The sequence below is a fragment of the Mustelus asterias genome, unplaced genomic scaffold (assembly GCF_964213995.1).
Source record: "Mustelus asterias unplaced genomic scaffold, sMusAst1.hap1.1 HAP1_SCAFFOLD_1773, whole genome shotgun sequence".
In the NCBI taxonomy this organism is placed as follows: domain Eukaryota; kingdom Metazoa; phylum Chordata; class Chondrichthyes; order Carcharhiniformes; family Triakidae; genus Mustelus; species Mustelus asterias.
Genome location: NW_027591718.1, coordinates 55,422 through 73,648, shown reverse-complemented (window position 1 = coordinate 73,648; position 18,227 = coordinate 55,422). Strand labels below are relative to the sequence as shown.

General features: G+C 83.2%; 1 protein-coding gene across 1 annotated transcript in view; it reads left to right on the top strand.

Annotated features, from left to right (window-relative positions):
- Positions 1-4,721: 4,721 nt before the first annotated feature.
- The window catches only part of LOC144488687 (uncharacterized), a gene marked incomplete at both ends in the record, with an annotated part of 65,872 nt that continues 52,366 nt past the window's right edge, over positions 4,722-18,227 (top strand). Inside the window, 6 exon segments of the mRNA XM_078206776.1 lie at positions 4,722-4,778; positions 5,736-5,834; positions 13,109-13,287; positions 13,444-13,689; positions 14,311-14,346; positions 15,924-16,133. Of these exon segments, the coding sequence (XP_078062902.1) occupies positions 4,722-4,778; positions 5,736-5,834; positions 13,109-13,287; positions 13,444-13,689; positions 14,311-14,346; positions 15,924-16,133 (827 nt within the window).

Below are 18,227 nucleotides of genomic sequence, written 5' to 3'. Positions count from 1 at the left end.
AGCACCACCGCTTTGCCCCCAGCCCCGCACCCTCGCCCCCAGACCCGCACCCTCGCCCCCAGGCCCGCGCCCTCGCCTCCAGGCCCGCGCCCTCGCCCACAGCCCCGCTCCCTTGCCCCCACCCTCGCCCACAGCCCCGCCCTCGCCCCGTCCCTCCTCCAGACCCGCGCCCTCGCCCCCAGCCCCGCACCCTCGCCCCCAGCCCCGCACCCTCGCCCCCAGCCCCGCACCCTCGCCCCCAGCCCCGCACCCTCGCCCCCAGCCCCGCACCCCCAGCCCCGCCCCCTCGCCCCCTGGACCGCACCCTCGCCCGCCCCCTCGCCCCCAGCCCCGCCCCCTCGTCCCCAGCCCCGCAACCTCGCCCCCAGCCCCGCGACCTCGCCCCCAGCCCCGCGACCTCGCCCCCAGCCCCGCGACCTCGCCCCCAGCCCCGCGACCTCGCCCCCAGCCCCGCGACCTCGCCCCCAGCCCCGCGACCTCGCCCCCAGCCCCGTGACCTCGCCCCCAGCCCCGCGCCCTCGCCCCCACGCCCCGCGCCCCCAGCCCCGCGCCCTCGCCCCCAGCCCCGTGCCCTCGCCCCCAGCCCCGCGCCCTCGCCCCCAGCCCCTCGCCCCCAGCCCCGCACCCTCGCACCCAGCCCCGCGCCCTAGCTCCCAGCCCCGCGCCCTCGCCCCCAGCCCCGCGCCCTCGCCCCCAGCCCCGCGCCCTCGCCCCCAGCCCCGCGCCCTCGCCCCGCGCCCTCGCCCCCAGCCCCGCGCCCTCGCCCCCAGCCCCGCGCCCTCGCCCCCAGCCCCGCGCCCTCGCCCCCAGCCCTGGGCCCTCGCTCCCAGCCCCGCCCCCTCGCTCCCAGCCCCGCCCCCTCGCTCCCAGCCCCGCGCCCTCGCTCCCAGCCACGCGCCGTCGCCCCCAGCCCCACGCCGTCACTCCCAGCCCCGCAGCTTCGCCCCCAGCCCCGCACCCTCTCCAGTAGCACCACCGCTTTGCCCCCAGCCCCGCACCCTCGCCCCCAGGCCCTCGCCCCCAGGCCCGCGCCCTCGCCCGCGCCCTCGCCCACAGCCCCGCTCCCTTGCCCCCACCCTCGCCCACAGCCCCGCCCTCGCCCCGTCCCTCCTCCAGACCCGCACCCTCGCCCCCAGCCCCGCACCCTCGCCCCCAGCCCCGCACCCTCGCCCCCAGCCCCGCACCCTCGCCCCCAGCCCCGCACCCTCGCCCGCAGCCCCGCGCCCTCGCCCCCCCAGCCCCGCAACTTTGCCCCATGCCCTGCACCCTCGCCCCCAGGCCCAAGCCCTCGCCTGCAGCCCCGCTCTCTTGCCCCCAGCCCCGCACCCTTGCCCCCAGCCCCGCACCATCGCCCAGAGCCCCGCCCTCGCCCCCCGTCCCGCCTCCAGATCCGCGCACTCGCCCCCAGCCCTGCACCCTCGCGCCCTCGTCCGCAGCCCACGCCCTTGCCCCCTGGCCCGCACCCTCGCCCCCCAGCCCCGCCCCCTCGCTCCAGCCCCGCACCCTCGTCCCCAGCCCCGCACCCTCGTCCCCAGCCCCGCGCCCTCGCCCCCAGCCCCGCACCCTCGCCCCCAGCCCCGCGCCCTCGTCCCCAGCCCCGCGCCCTCGCCCCCAGCCCCGCAGCCTCACTCCCCGCCCCGCACCCTCACCCCCAGCCCTGCACCTTCGCCCCCAGCCCCGCGCCCTCGCCTCCAGCCCCGCACCCTCGCCCCCAGCCTCGCACAAAGCCCCGCGCCCTCGCTCCCAGCCCCGCGCCCTCGCTCCCAGCCCCGCGCCCTCGCTCCCAGCCCCGCGCCCTCGCTCCCAGCCCCGCGCCCTCGCTCCCAGCCCCGCGCCCTCGCTCCCAGCCCCGCGCCCTCGCTCCCAGCCCCGCGCCCTCGCTCCCAGCCCCGCGCCCTCGCTCCCAGCCTCGCTCCCAGCCACGCGCCGTCGCCCCCAGCCCCACGCCGTCACTCCCAGCCCCACAGCTTCCCCCCTGCCCCGCCCCCTCTCCAGTAGCACCAGAGCTTTGCCCCCAGCCCCGCACCCTCGCCCCCAGACCCGCACCCTCGCCCCCAGGCCCTCGCCCCCAGGCCCGCACCCTCGCCCCCAGCCCCGCACCCTCGCCCCCAGCCCCGCACACTCGCTCACAGCCCCTCGCCCCCAGCCCCGCACCCTCGCCCCCAGCCCCGCACCCTCGCCCCCAGCCCCGCACCCTCGCCCCCAGCCCCGCACCCTCGCCCCCAGCCCCGCACCCTCGCCCCCAGCCCCGCACCCTCGCTCCCAGCCACACGCCCCCAGCCCCGCACCCTCGCCCCCGCACTCTCGCCCCGCGCCCTCGCCCCCAGCCCCGCACCCTCGCCCCTCAGCCCCGCACCCTCGTCCCCAGACACGCACCCTCGCCCTCAGCCCCGCTCCCTCGCCCTGCGCCCTCGCCCCCAGACCTGCACCCTCGCCCCCGCGCCCTCGCCTCCAGCCCCGAGCCCTCGCCCCCAGCCCCGCGCCCTCGCCCCCAGCGCCGTCCCCAGCCCCGCACCCTCGCCCCCAGCCCCGCGCCCTCGTCCCCAGCCCCGCACCCTCGTCCCCAGCCCCGCGCCCTCGTCCCCAGCCTCGCCCCCAGCCCCGCGCCCTCGTCCCCAGCCCCGCGCCCTCGCCCCCAGCCCCGCGACCTCACTCCCAGCCCCGTACCCTCACCCCCAGCCCTGCACCTTTGACCCCGCGCCCTCGCCTCCAGCATCGCACCCTCGCCCCCAGGCTCGCCCACAGCCCCGCACCCTCGCCCCCGCGCCCTCGCTCCCGCCCTCGCTCCCAGCCCCGCGCCCTCGCTCCCAGCCCCGCGCCCTCGCTCCCAGCCCCGCGCCCTCGCTCCCAGCCCCGCGCCCTCGCTCCCAGCCCCGCGCCCTCGCTCCCAGCCCCGCGCCCTCGCCCCCAGCCCCGCACCCTCGCCCCCAGCCCCGCACCCTCGCCCCCAGTCCCGCACCCTCGCCCCCAGCCCCGGGCCCTCGCTCCGAGCCACGCACCCTCGCCCCCAGGCTCGCCCACAGCCCCGCACCCTCGCCCCCGCGCCCTCGCTCCCAGCCCCGCGCCCTCGCTCCCAGCCCCGCGCCCTCGCTCCCAGCCCCGCGCCCTCGCTCCCAGCCCCGCGCCCTCGCTCCCAGCCCCGCGCCCTCGCTCCCAGCCCCGCGCCCTCGCTCCCAGCCCCGCGCCCTCGCTCCCAGCCCCGCGCCCTCGCTCCCAGCCCCGCGCCCTCGCTCCCAGCCCCGCGCCCTCGCCCCCAGCCCCGCGCCCTCGCCCCCAGCCCCGGGCCCTCGCTCCCAGCCCCGCGCCCTCGCCCCCAGCCCCGCGCCCTCGGCCCCTGCCCCGCGCCCTCGCCCCCCGCCCCAGGCCCTCGCTCCCAGCCCCGCGCCCTCGCTCACAGCCCCGCGCCCTCGCTCCGAGCCCCGCGCCCTCGCTCACAGCCACGCGCCGTCGCCCCCAGCCCCACGCCGTCACTCCCAGCCCCGCAGCTTCACCCCCAGCCCCGCACCCTCTCCAGTAGCACCTCCGCTTTCCCCCAGCCCCGCACCCTCGCCCCCAGGCCCGCACCCTCGCACCCAGGCCCTCGCCCCCAGGCCCGCGCCCTCGCCCCCAGGCCCGCCCCCTCGCCCACAGCCCCGCTCCCTTGCCCCCACCCTCGCCCACAGCCCCGCCCTCGCCCCGTCCCTCCTCCAGACGCGCGCCCTCGCCCCCAGCCCCGCACCCTCGCCCCCAGCCCCGCACCCTCGCCCCCAGCCCCACACCCTCGCCCCCAGCCCCGCACCCTCGCCCGCAGCCCCGCGCCCTCGCCCCCCAGCCCCGCAACTTTGCCCCCAGCCCTGCACCCTCGCCCCCAGGCCCAAGCCCTCGCCCGCAGCCCCGCTCTCTTGCCCCCAGCCCCGCACCCTTGCCCCCAGCCCCGCACCATCGCCCAGAGCCCCGCCCTCGCCCCCCGTCGCGCCTCCAGATCCGCGCCCTCGCCCCCAGCCCTGCACCCTCGCCCCCGCGCCCTCGTCCGCAGCCCACGCCCTTGCCCCCTGGCCCGCACCCTCGCCCCCCAGCCCCGCCCCCTCGTCCCCAGCCCCGCACCCTCGTCCCCAGCCCCGCGCCCTCGCCCCCAGCCCCGCGCCCTCGCCCCCAGCCCCGCGCCCTCATCCCCAGCCCCGCGCCCTCGCCCCCAGCCCCGCGGCCTCACTCCCAGCCCCGTACCCTCACCCACAGCCCTGCACCTTTGCCCCCAGCCCCGCGCCCTCGCCTCCAGCCGCGCACCCTCGCCCCCAGCCTCGCCCACAGCCCCGCACCCTCGCCCCCGCGCCCTCGCTCCCAGCCCCGCGCCCTCGCTCCCAGCCCCGCGCCCTCGCTCCCAGCCCCGCGCCCTCGCTCCCAGCCCCGCGCCCTCGCTCCCAGCCCCGCGCCCTCGCTCCCAGCCCCGCGCCCTCGCCCCCAGCCCTGGGCCCTCGCTCCCAGCCCCGCCCCCTCGCTCCCAGCCCCGCCCCCTCGCTCCCAGCCCCGCGCCCTCGCTCCCAGCCCCGCACCCTCGCCCCCAGCCCTGGGCCCTCGCTCCCAGCCCCGCCCCCTCGCTCCCAGCCCCGCCCCCTCGCTCCCAGCGCCGCGCCCTCGCTCCCAGCCACGCGCCGTCGCCCCCAGCCCCACGCCGTCACTCCCAGCCCCGCAGCTTCGCCCCCAGCCCCGCACCCTCTCCAGTAGCACCACCGCTTTGCCCCCAGCCCCGCACCCTCGCCCCCAGGCCCTCGCCCCCAGGCCCGCGCCCTCGCCCGCGCCCTCGCCCACAGCCCCGCTCCCTTGCCCCCACCCTCGCCCACAGCCCCGCTCTCGCCCCGTACCTCCTCCAGACCCGCACCCTCGCCCCCAGCCCCGCACCCTCGCCCCCAGCCCTGCACCCTCGCCCCCAGCCCCGCACCCTCGCCCCCAGCCCCGCACCCTCGCCCCCAGCCCCGCACCCTCGCCCGCAGCCCCGCGCCCTCGCCCCCCAGCCCCGCAACTTTGCCCCATGCCCTGCACCCTCGCCCCCAGGCCCAAGCCCTCGCCCGCAGCCCCGCTCTCTTGCCCCCAGCCCCGCAGCCTCACTCCCCGCCCCGCACCCTCACCCCCAGCCCTGCACCTTCGCCCCCAGCCCCGCGCCCTCGCCTCCAGCCCCGCACCCTCGCCCCCAGCCTCGCACAAAGCCCCGCGCCCTCGCTCCCAGCCCCGCGCCCTCGCTCCCAGCCCCGCGCCCTCGCTCCCAGCCCCGCGCCCTCGCTCCCAGCCCCGCGCCCTCGCTCCCAGCCCCGCGCCCTCGCTCCCAGCCCCGCGCCCTCGCTCCCAGCCCCGCGCCCTCGCTCCCAGCCCCGCGCCCTCGCTCCCAGCCTCGCTCCCAGCCACGCGCCGTCGCCCCCAGCCCCACGCCGTCACTCCCAGCCCCACAGCTTCCCCCCCTGCCCCGCCCCCTCTCCAGTAGCACCAGAGCTTTGCCCCCAGCCCCGCACCCTCGCCCCCAGACCCGCACCCTCGCCCCCAGGCCCTCGCCCCCAGGCCCGCACCCTCGCCCCCAGCCCCGCACCCTCGCCCCCAGCCCCGCACACTCGCTCACAGCCCCTCGCCCCCAGCCCCGCACCCTCGCCCCCAGCCCCGCACCCTCGCCCCCAGCCCCGCACCCTCGCCCCCAGCCCCGCACCCTCGCCCCCAGCCCCGCACCCTCGCCCCCAGCCCCGCACCCTCGCCCCCAGCCCCGCACCCTCGCTCCCAGCCACACGCCCCCAGCCCCGCACCCTCGCCCCCGCACTCTCGCCCCGCGCCCTCGCCCCCAGCCCCGCACCCTCGCCCCTCAGCCCCGCACCCTCGTCCCCAGACACGCACCCTCGCCCTCAGCCCCGCTCCCTCGCCCTGCGCCCTCGCCCCCAGACCTGCACCCTCGCCCCCGCGCCCTCGCCTCCAGCCCCGAGCCCTCGCCCCCAGCCCCGCGCCCTCGCCCCCAGCGCCGTCCCCAGCCCTGCACCCTCGCCCCCAGCCCCGCGCCCTCGTCCCCAGCCCCGCACCCTCGTCCCCAGCCCCGCGCCCTCGTCCCCAGCCTCGCCCCCAGCCCCGCGCCCTCGTCCCCAGCCCCGCGCCCTCGCCCCCAGCCCCGCGACCTCACTCCCAGCCCCGTACCCTCACCCCCAGCCCTGCACCTTTGACCCCGCGCCCTCGCCTCCAGCATCGCACCCTCGCCCCCAGGCTCGCCCACAGCCCCGCACCCTCGCCCCCGCGCCCTCGCTCCCGCCCTCGCTCCCAGCCCCGCGCCCTCGCTCCCAGCCCCGCGCCCTCGCTCCCAGCCCCGCGCCCTCGCTCCCAGCCCCGCGCCCTCGCTCCCAGCCCCGCGCCCTCGCTCCCAGCCCCGCGCCCTCGCCCCCAGCCCCGCACCCTCGCCCCCAGCCCCGCACCCTCGCCCCCAGTCCCGCACCCTCGCCCCCAGCCCCGGGCCCTCGCTCCGAGCCACGCACCCTCGCCCCCAGGCTCGCCCACAGCCCCGCACCCTCGCCCCCGCGCCCTCGCTCCCAGCCCCGCGCCCTCGCTCCCAGCCCCGCGCCCTCGCTCCCAGCCCCGCGCCCTCGCTCCCAGCCCCGCGCCCTCGCTCCCAGCCCCGCGCCCTCGCTCCCAGCCCCGCGCCCTCGCTCCCAGCCCCGCGCCCTCGCTCCCAGCCCCGCGCCCTCGCTCCCAGCCCCGCGCCCTCGCTCCCAGCCCCGCGCCCTCGCCCCCAGCCCCGCGCCCTCGCCCCCAGCCCCGGGCCCTCGCTCCCAGCCCCGCGCCCTCGCCCCCAGCCCCGCGCCCTCGGCCCCTGCCCCGCGCCCTCGCCCCCCGCCCCAGGCCCTCGCTCCCAGCCCCGCGCCCTCGCTCACAGCCCCGCGCCCTCGCTCCGAGCCCCGCGCCCTCGCTCCCAGCCACGCGCCGTCGCCCCCAGCCCCACGCCGTCACTCCCAGCCCCGCAGCTTCACCCCCAGCCCCGCACCCTCTCCAGTAGCACCTCCGCTTTGCCCCCAGCCCCGCACCCTCGCCCCCAGGCCCGCACCCTCGCACCCAGGCCCTCGCCCCCAGGCCCGCGCCCTCGCCCCCAGGCCCGCCCCCTCGCCCACAGCCCCGCTCCCTTGCCCCCACCCTCGCCCACAGCCCCGCCCTCGCCCCGTCCCTCCTCCAGACGCGCGCCCTCGCCCCCAGCCCCGCACCCTCGCCCCCAGCCCCGCACCCTCGCCCCCAGCCCCACACCCTCGCCCCCAGCCCCGCACCCTCGCCCGCAGCCCCGCGCCCTCGCCCCCCAGCCCCGCAACTTTGCCCCCAGCCCTGCACCCTCGCCCCCAGGCCCAAGCCCTCGCCCGCAGCCCCGCTCTCTTGCCCCCAGCCCCGCACCCTTGCCCCCAGCCCCGCACCATCGCCCAGAGCCCCGCCCTCGCCCCCCGTCGCGCCTCCAGATCCGCGCCCTCGCCCCCAGCCCTGCACCCTCGCCCCCGCGCCCTCGTCCGCAGCCCACGCCCTTGCCCCCTGGCCCGCACCCTCGCCCCCCAGCCCCGCCCCCTCGTCCCCAGCCCCGCACCCTCGTCCCCAGCCCCGCGCCCTCGCCCCCAGCCCCGCGCCCTCGCCCCCAGCCCCGCGCCCTCATCCCCAGCCCCGCGCCCTCGCCCCCAGCCCCGCGGCCTCACTCCCAGCCCCGTACCCTCACCCACAGCCCTGCACCTTTGCCCCCAGCCCCGCGCCCTCGCCTCCAGCCGCGCACCCTCGCCCCCAGCCTCGCCCACAGCCCCGCACCCTCGCCCCCGCGCCCTCGCTCCCAGCCCCGCGCCCTCGCTCCCAGCCCCGCGCCCTCGCTCCCAGCCCCGCGCCCTCGCTCCCAGCCCCGCGCCCTCGCTCCCAGCCCCGCGCCCTCGCTCCCAGCCCCGCGCCCTCGCCCCCAGCCCTGGGCCCTCGCTCCCAGCCCCGCCCCCTCGCTCCCAGCCCCGCCCCCTCGCTCCCAGCCCCGCGCCCTCGCTCCCAGCCCCGCACCCTCGCCCCCAGCCCTGGGCCCTCGCTCCCAGCCCCGCCCCCTCGCTCCCAGCCCCGCCCCCTCGCTCCCAGCCCCGCGCCCTCGCTCCCAGCCACGCGCCGTCGCCCCCAGCCCCACGCCGTCACTCCCAGCCCCGCAGCTTCGCCCCCAGCCCCGCACCCTCTCCAGTAGCACCACCGCTTTGCCCCCAGCCCCGCACCCTCGCCCCCAGGCCCTCGCCCCCAGGCCCGCGCCCTCGCCCACAGCCCCGCTCCCTTGCCCCCACCCTCGCCCACAGCCCCGCCCTCGCCCCGTACCTCCTCCAGACCCGCACCCTCGCCCCCAGCCCCGCACCCTCGCCCCCAGCCCCGCACCCTCGCCCCCAGCCCCGCACCCTCGCCCCCAGCCCCGCACCCTCGCCCCCAGCCCCGCACCCTCGCCCGCAGCCCCGCGCCCTCGCCCCCCAGCCCCGCAACTTTGCCCCATGCCCTGCACCCTCGCCCCCAGGCCCAAGCCCTCGCCCGCAGCCCCGCTCTCTTGCCCCCAGCCCCGCACCCTTGCCCCCAGCCCCGCACCATCGCCCAGAGCCCCGCCCTCGCCCCCCGTCCCGCCTCCAGATCCGCGCACTCGCCCCCAGCCCTGCACCCTCGCGCCCTCGTCCGCAGCCCACGCCCTTGCCCCCTGGCCCGCACCCTCGCCCCCCAGCCCCGCCCCCTCGCTCCAGCCCCGCACCCTCGTCCCCAGCCCCGCACCCTCGTCCCCAGCCCCGCGCCCTCGCCCCCAGCCCCGCGCCCTCGCCCCCAGCCCCGCACCCTCGCCCCCAGCCCCGCGCCCTCGTCCCCAGCCCCGCGCCCTCGCCCCCAGCCCCGCAGCCTCACTCCCCGCCCCGCACCCTCACCCCCAGCCCTGCACCTTTGCCCCCAGCCCCGCGCCCTCGCCTCCAGCCCCGCACCCTCGCCCCCAGCCTCGCACAAAGCCCCGCGCCCTCGCTCCCAGCCCCGCGCCCTCGCTCCCAGCCCCGCGCCCTCGCTCCCAGCCCCGCGCCCTCGCTCCCAGCCCCGCGCTCTCGCTCCCAGCCCCGCGCCCTCGCTCCCAGCCCCGCGCCCTCGCTCCCAGCCCCGCGCCCTCGCTCCCAGCCCCGCGCCCTCGCTCCCAGCCCCGCGCCCTCGCTCCCAGCCTCGCTCCCAGCCACGCGCCGTCGCCCCCAGCCCCACGCCGTCACTCCCAGCCCCGCAGCTTCCCCCCCTGTCCCGCCCCCTCTCCAGTAGCACCAGAGCTTTGCCCCCAGCCCCGCACCCTCGCCCCCAGACCCGCACCCTCGCCCCCAGGCCCTCGCCCCCAGGCCCGCACCCTCGCCCCCAGCCCCGCACCCTCGCCCCCCAGCCCCGCACACTCGCTCACAGCCCCTCGCCCCCAGCCCCGCACCCTCGCCCCCAGCCCCGCACCCTCGCCCCCAGCCCCGCACCCTCGCCCCCAGCCCCGCACCCTCGCCCCCAGCCCCGCACCCTCGCTCCCAGCCCCGCACCCTCGCTCCCAGCCACACGCCCCCAGCCCCGCACCCTCGCCCCCGCACTCTCGCCCCGCGCCCTCGCCCCCAGCCCCTCACCCTCGCCCCTCAGCCCCGCACCCTCGTCCCCAGACACGCACCCTCGCCCTCAGCCCCGCTCCCTCGCCCTGCGCCCTCGCCCCCAGACCTGCTCCCTCGCCCCCGCGCCCTCGCCTCCAGCCCCGAGCCCTCGCCCCCAGCCCCGCGCCCTCGCCCCCAGCGCCGTCCCCAGCCCCGCACCCTCGCCCCCAGCCCCGCGCCCTCGTCCCCAGCCCCGCACCCTCGTCCCCAGCCCCGCGCCCTCGTCCCCAGCCTCGCCCCCAGCCCCGCGCCCTCGTCCCCAGCCCCGTACCCTCACCCCCAGCCCTGCACCTTTGCCCCCGCGCCCTCGCCTCCAGCATCGCACCCTCGCCCCCAGGCTCGCCCACACCCCGCACCCTCGCCCCCGCGCCCTCGCTCCCGCCCTCGCTCCCAGCCCCGCGCCCTCGCTCCCAGCCCCGCGCCCTCGCTCCCAGCCCCGCGCCCTCGCTCCCAGCCCCGCGCCCTCGCTCCCAGCCCCGCGCCCTCGCTCCCAGCCCCGCGCCCTCGCCCCCAGCCCCGCACCCTCGCCCCCAGCCCCGCACCCTCGCCCCCAGCCCCGCACCCTCGCTCCCAGCCCCGGGCCCTCGCTCCGAGCCACGCACCCTCGCCCCCAGGCTCGCCCACAGCCCCGCACCCTCGCCCCCGCGCCCTCGCTCCCAGCCCCGCGCCCTCGCTCCCAGCCCCGCGCCCTCGCTCCCAGCCCCGCGCCCTCGCTCCCAGCCCCGCGCCCTCGCTCCCAGCCCCGCGCCCTCGCTCCCAGCCCCGCGCCCTCGCTCCCAGCCCCGCGCCCTCGCTCCCAGCCCCGCGCCCTCGCTCCCAGCCCCGCGCCCTCGCTCCCAGCCCCGCGCCCTCGCTCCCAGCCCCGCGCCCTCGCTCCCAGCCCCGCACCCTCGCCCCCAGCCCCGCACCCTCGCCCCCAGCCCCGGGCCCTCGCTCCCAGCCCCGCGCCCTCGCCCCCAGCCCCGCGCCCTCGCCCCCAGCCCCGCGCCCTCGCCCCCCGCCCCAGGCCCTCGCTCCCAGCCCCGCGCCCTCGCTCCCAGCCCCGCGCCCTCGCTCCGAGCCCCGCGCCCTCGCTCCCAGCCACGCGCCGTCGCCCCCAGCCCCACGCCGTCACTCCCAGCCCCGCAGCTTCACCCCCAGCCCCGCACCCTCTCCAGTAGCACCTCCGCTTTGCCCCCAGCCCCGCACCCTCGCCCCCAGGCCCGCACCCTCGCACCCAGGCCCTCGCCCCCAGGCCCGCGCCCTCGCCCCCAGGCCCGCGCCCTCGCCCACAGCCCCGCTCCCTTGCCCCCACCCTCGCCCACAGCCCCGCCCTCGCCCCGTCCCTCCTCCAGACGCGCGCCCTCGCCCCCAGCCCCGCACCCTCGCCCCCAGCCCCGCACCCTCGCCCCCAGCCCCACACCCTCGCCCCCAGCCCCGCACCCTCGCCCGCAGCCCCGCGCCCTCGCCCCCCAGCCCCGCAACTTTGCCCCCAGCCCTGCACCCTCGCCCCCAGGCCCAAGCCCTCGCCCGCAGCCCCGCTCTCTTGCCCCCAGCCCCGCACCCTTGCCCCCAGCCCCGCACCATCGCCCAGAGCCCCGCCCTCGCCCCCCGTCGCGCCTCCAGATCCGCGCCCTCGCCCCCAGCCCTGCACCCTCGCCCCCGCGCCCTCGTCCGCAGCCCACGCCCTTGCCCCCTGGCCCGCACCCTCGCCCCCCAGCCCCGCCCCCTCGTCCCCAGCCCCGCACCCTCGTCCCCAGCCCCGCGCCCTCGCCCCCAGCCCCGCGCCCTCGCCCCCAGCCCCGCGCCCTCGCCCCAAGCCCCGCGCCCTCATCCCCAGCCCCGCGCCCTCGCCCCCAGCCCCGCGGCCTCACTCCCAGCCCCGTACCCTCACCCACAGCCCTGCACCTTTGCCCCCAGCCCCGCGCCCTCGCCTCCAGCCGCGCACCCTCGCCCCCAGCCTCGCCCACAGCCCCGCACCCTCGCCCCCGCGCCCTCGCTCCCAGCCCCGCGCCCTCGCTCCCAGCCCCGCGCCCTCGCTCCCAGCCCCGCGCCCTCGCTCCCAGCCCCGCGCCCTCGCTCCCAGCCCCGCGCCCTCGCTCCCAGCCCCGCGCCCTCGCTCCCAGCCCCGCGCCCTCGCTCCCAGCCCCGCGCCCTCGCTCCCAGCCCCGCGCCCTCGCTCCCAGCCCCGCGCCCTCGCTCCCAGCCCCGCGCCCTCGCTCCCAGCCCCGCGCCCTCGCTCCCAGCCCCGCGCCCTCGCTCCCAGCCCCGCGCCCTCGCTCCCAGCCCCGCGCCCTCGCTCCCAGCCCCGCGCCCTCGCCCCCAGGCCCGCGCCCTCGCCCACAGCCCCGCTCCCTTGCCCCCACCCTCGCCCACAGCCCCGCCCTCGCCCCGTCCCTCCTCCAGACCCGCGCCCCCAGCCCCGCACCCTCGCCCACAGCCCCGCTCCCTTGCCCCCACCCTCGCCCACAGCCCCGCCCTCGCCCCGTCCCTCCTCCAGACCCGCGCCCTCGCCCCCAGCCCCGCACCCTCGCCCCCAGCCCCGCACCCTCGCCCACAGCCCCGCACCCTCGCCCCCAGCCCCACACCCTCGCCCCCAGCCCCGCACCCTCGCCCGCAGCCCCGCGCCCTCGCCCCCCAGCCCCGCAACTTTGCCCCCAGCCCTGCACCCTCGCCCCCAGGCCCAAGCCCTCGCCCGCAGCCCCGCTCTCTTGCCCCCAGCCCCGAGCCCTCGCCCCCATCCCCGCGCCCTCGCCCCCAGCGCCGTCCCCAGCCCCGCACCCTTGCCCCCAGCCCCGCACCCTTGCCCCCAGCCCCGCGCCCTCGTCCCCAGCCCCGCGTCCTCGTCCCCAGCCCCGCGTCCTCGTCCCCAGCCCCGCGCCCTCGTCCCCAGCCCCGCGCCCTCGTCCCCAGCCCCGCGCCCTCGTCCCCAGCCCCGCGCCCTCGTCCCCAGCCCCGCGCCCTGCACCTTTGCCCCCAGCCCCGCGCCCTCGCCTCCAGCCCCGCACCCTCGCCCCCAGCCTCGCCCACAGCCCCGCACCCTCGCCCCCGCGCCCTCGCTCCCAGCCCCGCGCCCTCGCTCCCAGCCCCGCGCCCTCGCTCCCAGCCCCGCGCCCTCGCTCCCAGCCCCGCGCCCTCGCTCCCAGCCCCGCGCCCTCGCTCCCAGCCCCGCGCCCTCGCTCCCAGCCCCGCGCCCTCGCTCCCAGCCCCGCACCCTCGCCCCCAGCCCCGCACCCTCGCCCCCAGCCCCGGGCCCTCGCTCCCAGCCCCGCGCCCTCGCTCCCAGCCCCGCGCCCTCGCTCCCAGCCACGCGCCGTCGCCCCCAGCCCCACGCCGTCACTCCCAGCCCCGCAGCTTCGCCCCCAGCCCCGCACCCTCTCCAGTAGCACCACCGCTTTGCCCCCAGCCCCGCACCCTCGCCCCCAGACCCGCACCCTCGCCCCCAGGCCCGCGCCCTCGCCTCCAGGCCCGCGCCCTCGCCCACAGCCCCGCTCCCTTGCCCCCACCCTCGCCCACAGCCCCGCCCTCGCCCCGTCCCTCCTCCAGACCCGCGCCCTCGCCCCCAGCCCCGCACCCTCGCCCCCAGCCCCGCACCCTCGCCCCCAGCCCCGCACCCTCGCCCCCAGCCCCCGCACCCTCGCCCCCAGCCCCGCACCCCCAGCCCCGCCCCCTCGCCCCCTGGACCGCACCCACGCCCGCCCCCTCGCACCCAGCCCCGCCCCCTCGTCCCCAGCCCCGCAACCTCGCCCCCAGCCCCGCGACCTCGCCCCCAGCCCCGCGACCTCGCCCCCAGCCCCGCGACCTCGCCCCCAGCCCCGCGACCTCGCCCCCAGCCCCGTGACCTCGCCCCCAGCCCCGCGCCCTCGCCCCCACGCCCCGCGCCCCCAGCCCCGCGCCCTCGCCCCCAGCCCCGTGCCCTCGCCCCCAGCCCCGCGCCCTCGCCCCCAGCCCCTCGCCCCCAGCCCCGCACCCTCGCACCCAGCCCCGCGCCCTAGCTCCCAGCCCCGCGCCCTCGCCCCCAGCCCCGCGCCCTCGCCCCCAGCCCCGCGCCCTCGCCCCCAGCCCCGCGCCCTCGCCCCGCGCCCTCGCCCCCAGCCCCGCGCCCTCGCCCCCAGCCCCGCGCCCTCGCCCCCAGCCCCGCGCCCTCGCCCCCAGCCCCGCACCCTCGCCCCCAGCCCTGGGCCCTCGCTCCCAGCCCCGCCCCCTCGCTCCCAGCCCCGCCCCCTCGCTCCCAGCCCCGCGCCCTCGCTCCCAGCCACGCGCCGTCGCCCCCAGCCCCACGCCGTCACTCCCAGCCCCGCAGCTTCGCCCCCAGCCCCGCACCCTCTCCAGTAGCACCACCGCTTTGCCCCCAGCCCCGCACCCTCGCCCCCAGGCCCTCGCCCCCAGGCCCGCGCCCTCGCCCGCGCCCTCGCCCACAGCCCCGCTCCCTTGCCCCCACCCTCGCCCACAGCCCCGCCCTCGCCCCGTCCCTCCTCCAGCCCCGCACCCTCGCCCCCAGCCCCGCACCCTCGCCCCCAGCCCCGCACCCTCGCCCCCAGCCCCGCACCCTCGCCCCCAGCCCCGCACCCTCGCCCGCAGCCCCGCGCCCTCGCCCCCCAGCCCCGCAACTTTGCCCCATGCCCTGCACCCTCGCCCCCAGGCCCAAGCCCTCGCCCGCAGCCCCGCTCTCTTGCCCCCAGCCCCGCACCCTTGCCCCCAGCCCCGCACCATCGCCCAGAGCCCCGCCCTCGCCCCCCGTCCCGCCTCCAGATCCGCGCACTCGCCCCCAGCCCTGCACCCTCGCGCCCTCGTCCGCAGCCCACGCCCTTGCCCCCTGGCCCGCACCCTCGCCCCCCAGCCCCGCCCCCTCGCTCCAGCCCCGCACCCTCGTCCCCAGCCCCGCACCCTCGTCCCCAGCCCCGCGCCCTCACCCCCAGCCCCGCACCCTCGCCCCCAGCCCCGCGCCCTCGTCCCCAGCCCCGCGCCCTCGCCCCCAGCCCCGCAGCCTCACTCCCCGCCCCGCACCCTCACCCCCAGCCCTGCACCTTTGCCCCCAGCCCCGCGCCCTCGCCTCCAGCCCCGCACCCTCGCCCCCAGCCTCGCACAAAGCCCCGCGCCCTCGCTCCCAGCCCCGCGCCCTCGCTCCCAGCCCCGCGCCCTCGCTCCCAGCCCCGCGCCCTCGCTCCCAGCCCCGCGCCCTCGCTCCCAGCCCCGCGCCCTCGCCCCCAGCCCCGCACCCTCGCCCCCAGCCCCGCACCCTCGCCCCCAGCCCCGCACCCTCGCCCCCAGCCCCGCGCCCTCGCCCCCAGCCCCGCGCCCTCGTCCCCAGCCCCGCGCCCTCGCCCCCAGCCCCGCACCCTCACCCCCAGCCCTGCACCTTTGCCCCCAGCCCCGTGCCCTCGCCTCCAGCCCCGCACCCTCGCCCCCAGCCTCGCCCACAGCCTCGCCCCCGCGCCCTCGCTCCCAGCCCCGCGCCCTCGCTCCCAGCCCCGCGCCCTCGCTCCCAGCCCCGCGCCCTCGCTCCCAGCCCCGCGCCCTCGCTCCCAGCCCCGCGCCCTCGCTGCCAGCCCCGCGCCCTCGCTCCCAGCCCCGCGCCCTCGCTCCCAGCCCCGCGCCCTCGCTCCCAGCCCCGCGCCCTCGCTCCCTGCCCCGCGCCCTCGCTCCCAGCCCCGCACCCTCGCCCCCAGCCCCGCACCCGAGCCCCCAGCCCCACGCCCTCGCCGACAGCCCGGCACCCTCGCCCCCAACCCCGCCTCCTCGCCCCCCACCTCGTCCCCAGCCCCGCACCCTCGCCCCCAGCCCCGCACCCTAGCTCCCAGCCCCGCGACCTCGCCCCCCCCGCCTCGCCCCCCCCCATGCCTCGCCTCCAGCCACGCAACCTCGCCCCCCCGCCTCCCCCCCCCCGCCTCGCCCCCAGCCCCGCAACCTCGCCCCCAGCCCCGCGGCCTCGCCCCCAGCCCCGCGACCTCGCCCCCTGCCCTGCGACCTCGCCCTCAGCCCCGCGCCCTCGCCCCCAGCCCCGCGCCCTCGCCCCCAGCCCCGCGCCCTCGCCCCCAGCCCCGCGCCCTCGCCCCCAGCCCCGCGCCCTCGCCCCCAGCCCCGCGCCCTCGCCCCCAGCCCCGCGCCCTCGCCCCCAGCCCCGCGCCCTCGCCCCCAGCCCCGCGCCCTCGCCCCCAGCCCCGCGCCCTCGCCCCCAGCCCCGCGCCCTCGCCCCCAGCCCCGCGCCCTCGCCCCCAGCCCCTCGCCCCCAGCCCCGCGCCCTCGCCCCCAGCCCCGCGCCCTCGCCCCCAGCCCCGCGCCCGCGCCCCCAGCCCCGCGCCCTCGCCCCCAGCCCCGCGCCCTCGCCCCCAGCCCCGCGCCCTCGCCCCCAGCCCCGCGCCCTCGCCCCCAGCCCCGCGCCCTCGCCCCCAGCCCCGCGCCCTCGCCCCCAGCCCCCGCGCCCTCGCCCCCAGCCCCCGCGCCCTCGCCCCCAGCCCCCGCGCCCTCGCCCCCAGCCCCCGCGCCCTCGCCCCCAGCCCCGCGCCCTCGCCCCCAGCCCCTCGCCCCCAGCCCCGCACCTTCGTCACCAGCCCCGCACACTCGCCCCCACTCCCGCACCCTCGCACCCATCCCTGCACCCTCGCCGCCACCCCCGCGCCCTCGCCCCCAGCCCCCCACCCTCGCATCCACCCTCGCCCCCAGCCCCGTGCCCTTGCCCCCAGCTCTGCGCCCCAGCCCCGGGCCCTCGCCCCCAGCCCTGCGCCTCGCCCCCAGACCCTCGCCCCCAGCCCCGCGCCTTCGCCCCCAGCCCCGCACCCTCGCCCCCAGCCCCGCGCCCTCGCCCCCACGCCCGCACCGTTGCCCCTACCAGCGCCCTCGCCCTGCGCCCTCGCCCCCAGCCACGCGCCCTCACACCCACCGTTGCCCCCGACCAGCGCCCTCGCCCCCACCCACGCACCCTCGCCCCCACCCCCGCAGCCTCGCTCCGACCCCCGCAGCCTCGCTCCGACCCCCGCAGCCTCGCCTCCAGCCCGGCACCCTCACCCCCAGCCCGCGCACTCGCCCCCAGCCCCGCACCCTCGCCCCAGCCCCGCACACTTGCCCCCAGCCCCGCACCCTCGCCCACAGCCCCGCCCTCACCCCCAATCCCGCCTCCAGACCCGCGCCCTCGCCCCCAGCCCCGCACCCTCGCCCCCAGCCCCGCACCCTCGCCCCCAGCCCCGCACCCTCGCCCCCAGCCCCGCGCCCCCAGCCCCGCCCCCTCGCCCCCTGGACCGCACCCTCGCCCGCCCCCTCGCCCCCAGCCCCGCCCCCTCGCCCCCAGCCCCGCCCCCTCGCCCCCAGCCCCGCGACCTCGCCCCCAGCCCCGCGACCTCGCCCCCAGCCCCGCGACCTCGCCCCCAGCCCCGTGACCTCGCCCTCAGCCCCGCACCCTCGCCCCCAGCCGCGCGCCCTCGCCCCCAGCCCCGCGCCCTCGCCCCCAGCCCCGCGCCCTCGCCCCCAGCCCCGCGCCCTCGCCCCCAGCCCCGCGCCCTCGCCCCCAGCCCCGCGCCCTCGCCCCCAGCCCCGCGCCCTCGCTCCCAGCCCCGCGCCCTCGCCCCCAGCCCCGCGCCCTCGCCCCGCGCCCTCGCCCCCTCGCCCCGCGCCCTCGCCCCCAGCCCCGCGCCCTCGCCCCCAGCCCCGCGCCCTCGCCCCCAGCCCCGCGCCCTCGCCCCCAGCCCCGCGCCCTCGCCCCCAGCCCCGCGCCCTCGCCCCCAGCCCCGCGCCCTCGCCCCCAGCCCCGCGCCCTCGCCCCCAGCCCCCGCGCCCTCGCCCCCAGCCCCCGCGCCCTCGCCCCCAGCCCCCGCGCCCTCGCCCCCAGCCCCGCGCCCTCGCCCCCAGCCCCTCGCCCCCAGCCCCGCACCTTCGTCACCAGCCCCGCACACTCGCCCCCACTCCCGCACCCTCGCACCCATCCCTGCACCCTCGCCGCCACCCCCGCGCCCTCGCCCTCAGCCCCCCACCCTCGCATCCACCCTCGCCCCCAGCCCCGTGCCCTTGCCCCCAGCTCTGCGCCCCAGCCCCGGGCCCTCGCCCCCAGCCCTGCGCCTCGCCCCCAGACCCTCGCCCCCAGCCCCGCGCCTTCGCCCCCAGCCCCGCACCCTCGCCCCCAGCCCCGCGCCCTCGCCCCCACGCCCGCACCGTTGCCCCTACCAGCGCCCCCGCCCCGCGCCCTCGCCCCCAGCCCCGCGCCCTCGCCCCCAGCCCCGCGCCCTCGCCCCCAGCCCCCGCGCCCTCGCCCCCAGCCCCCGCACCCTCGCCCCCAGCCCCCGCGCCCTCGCCCCCAGCCCCCGCGCCCTCGCCCCCAGCCCCGCGCCCTCGCCCCCAGCCCCGCGCCCTCGCCCCCAGCCCCGCGCCCTCGCCCCCAGCCCCGCGCCCTCGCCCCCAGCCCCGCGCCCTCGCCCCCAGCCCCGCGCCCTCGCCCCCAGCCCCGCGCCCTCGCCCCCAGCCCCGCGCCCTCGCCCCCAGCCCCGCGCCCTCGCCCCCAGCCCCGCGCCCTCGCCCCCAGCCCCGCGCCCTCGCCCCCAGCCCCGCGCCCTCGCCCCCAGCCCCGCGCCCTCGCCCCCAGCCCCGCGCCCTCGCCCCCAGCCCCGCGCCCTCGCCCCCAGCCCCGCGCCCTCGCCCCCAGCCCCGCGC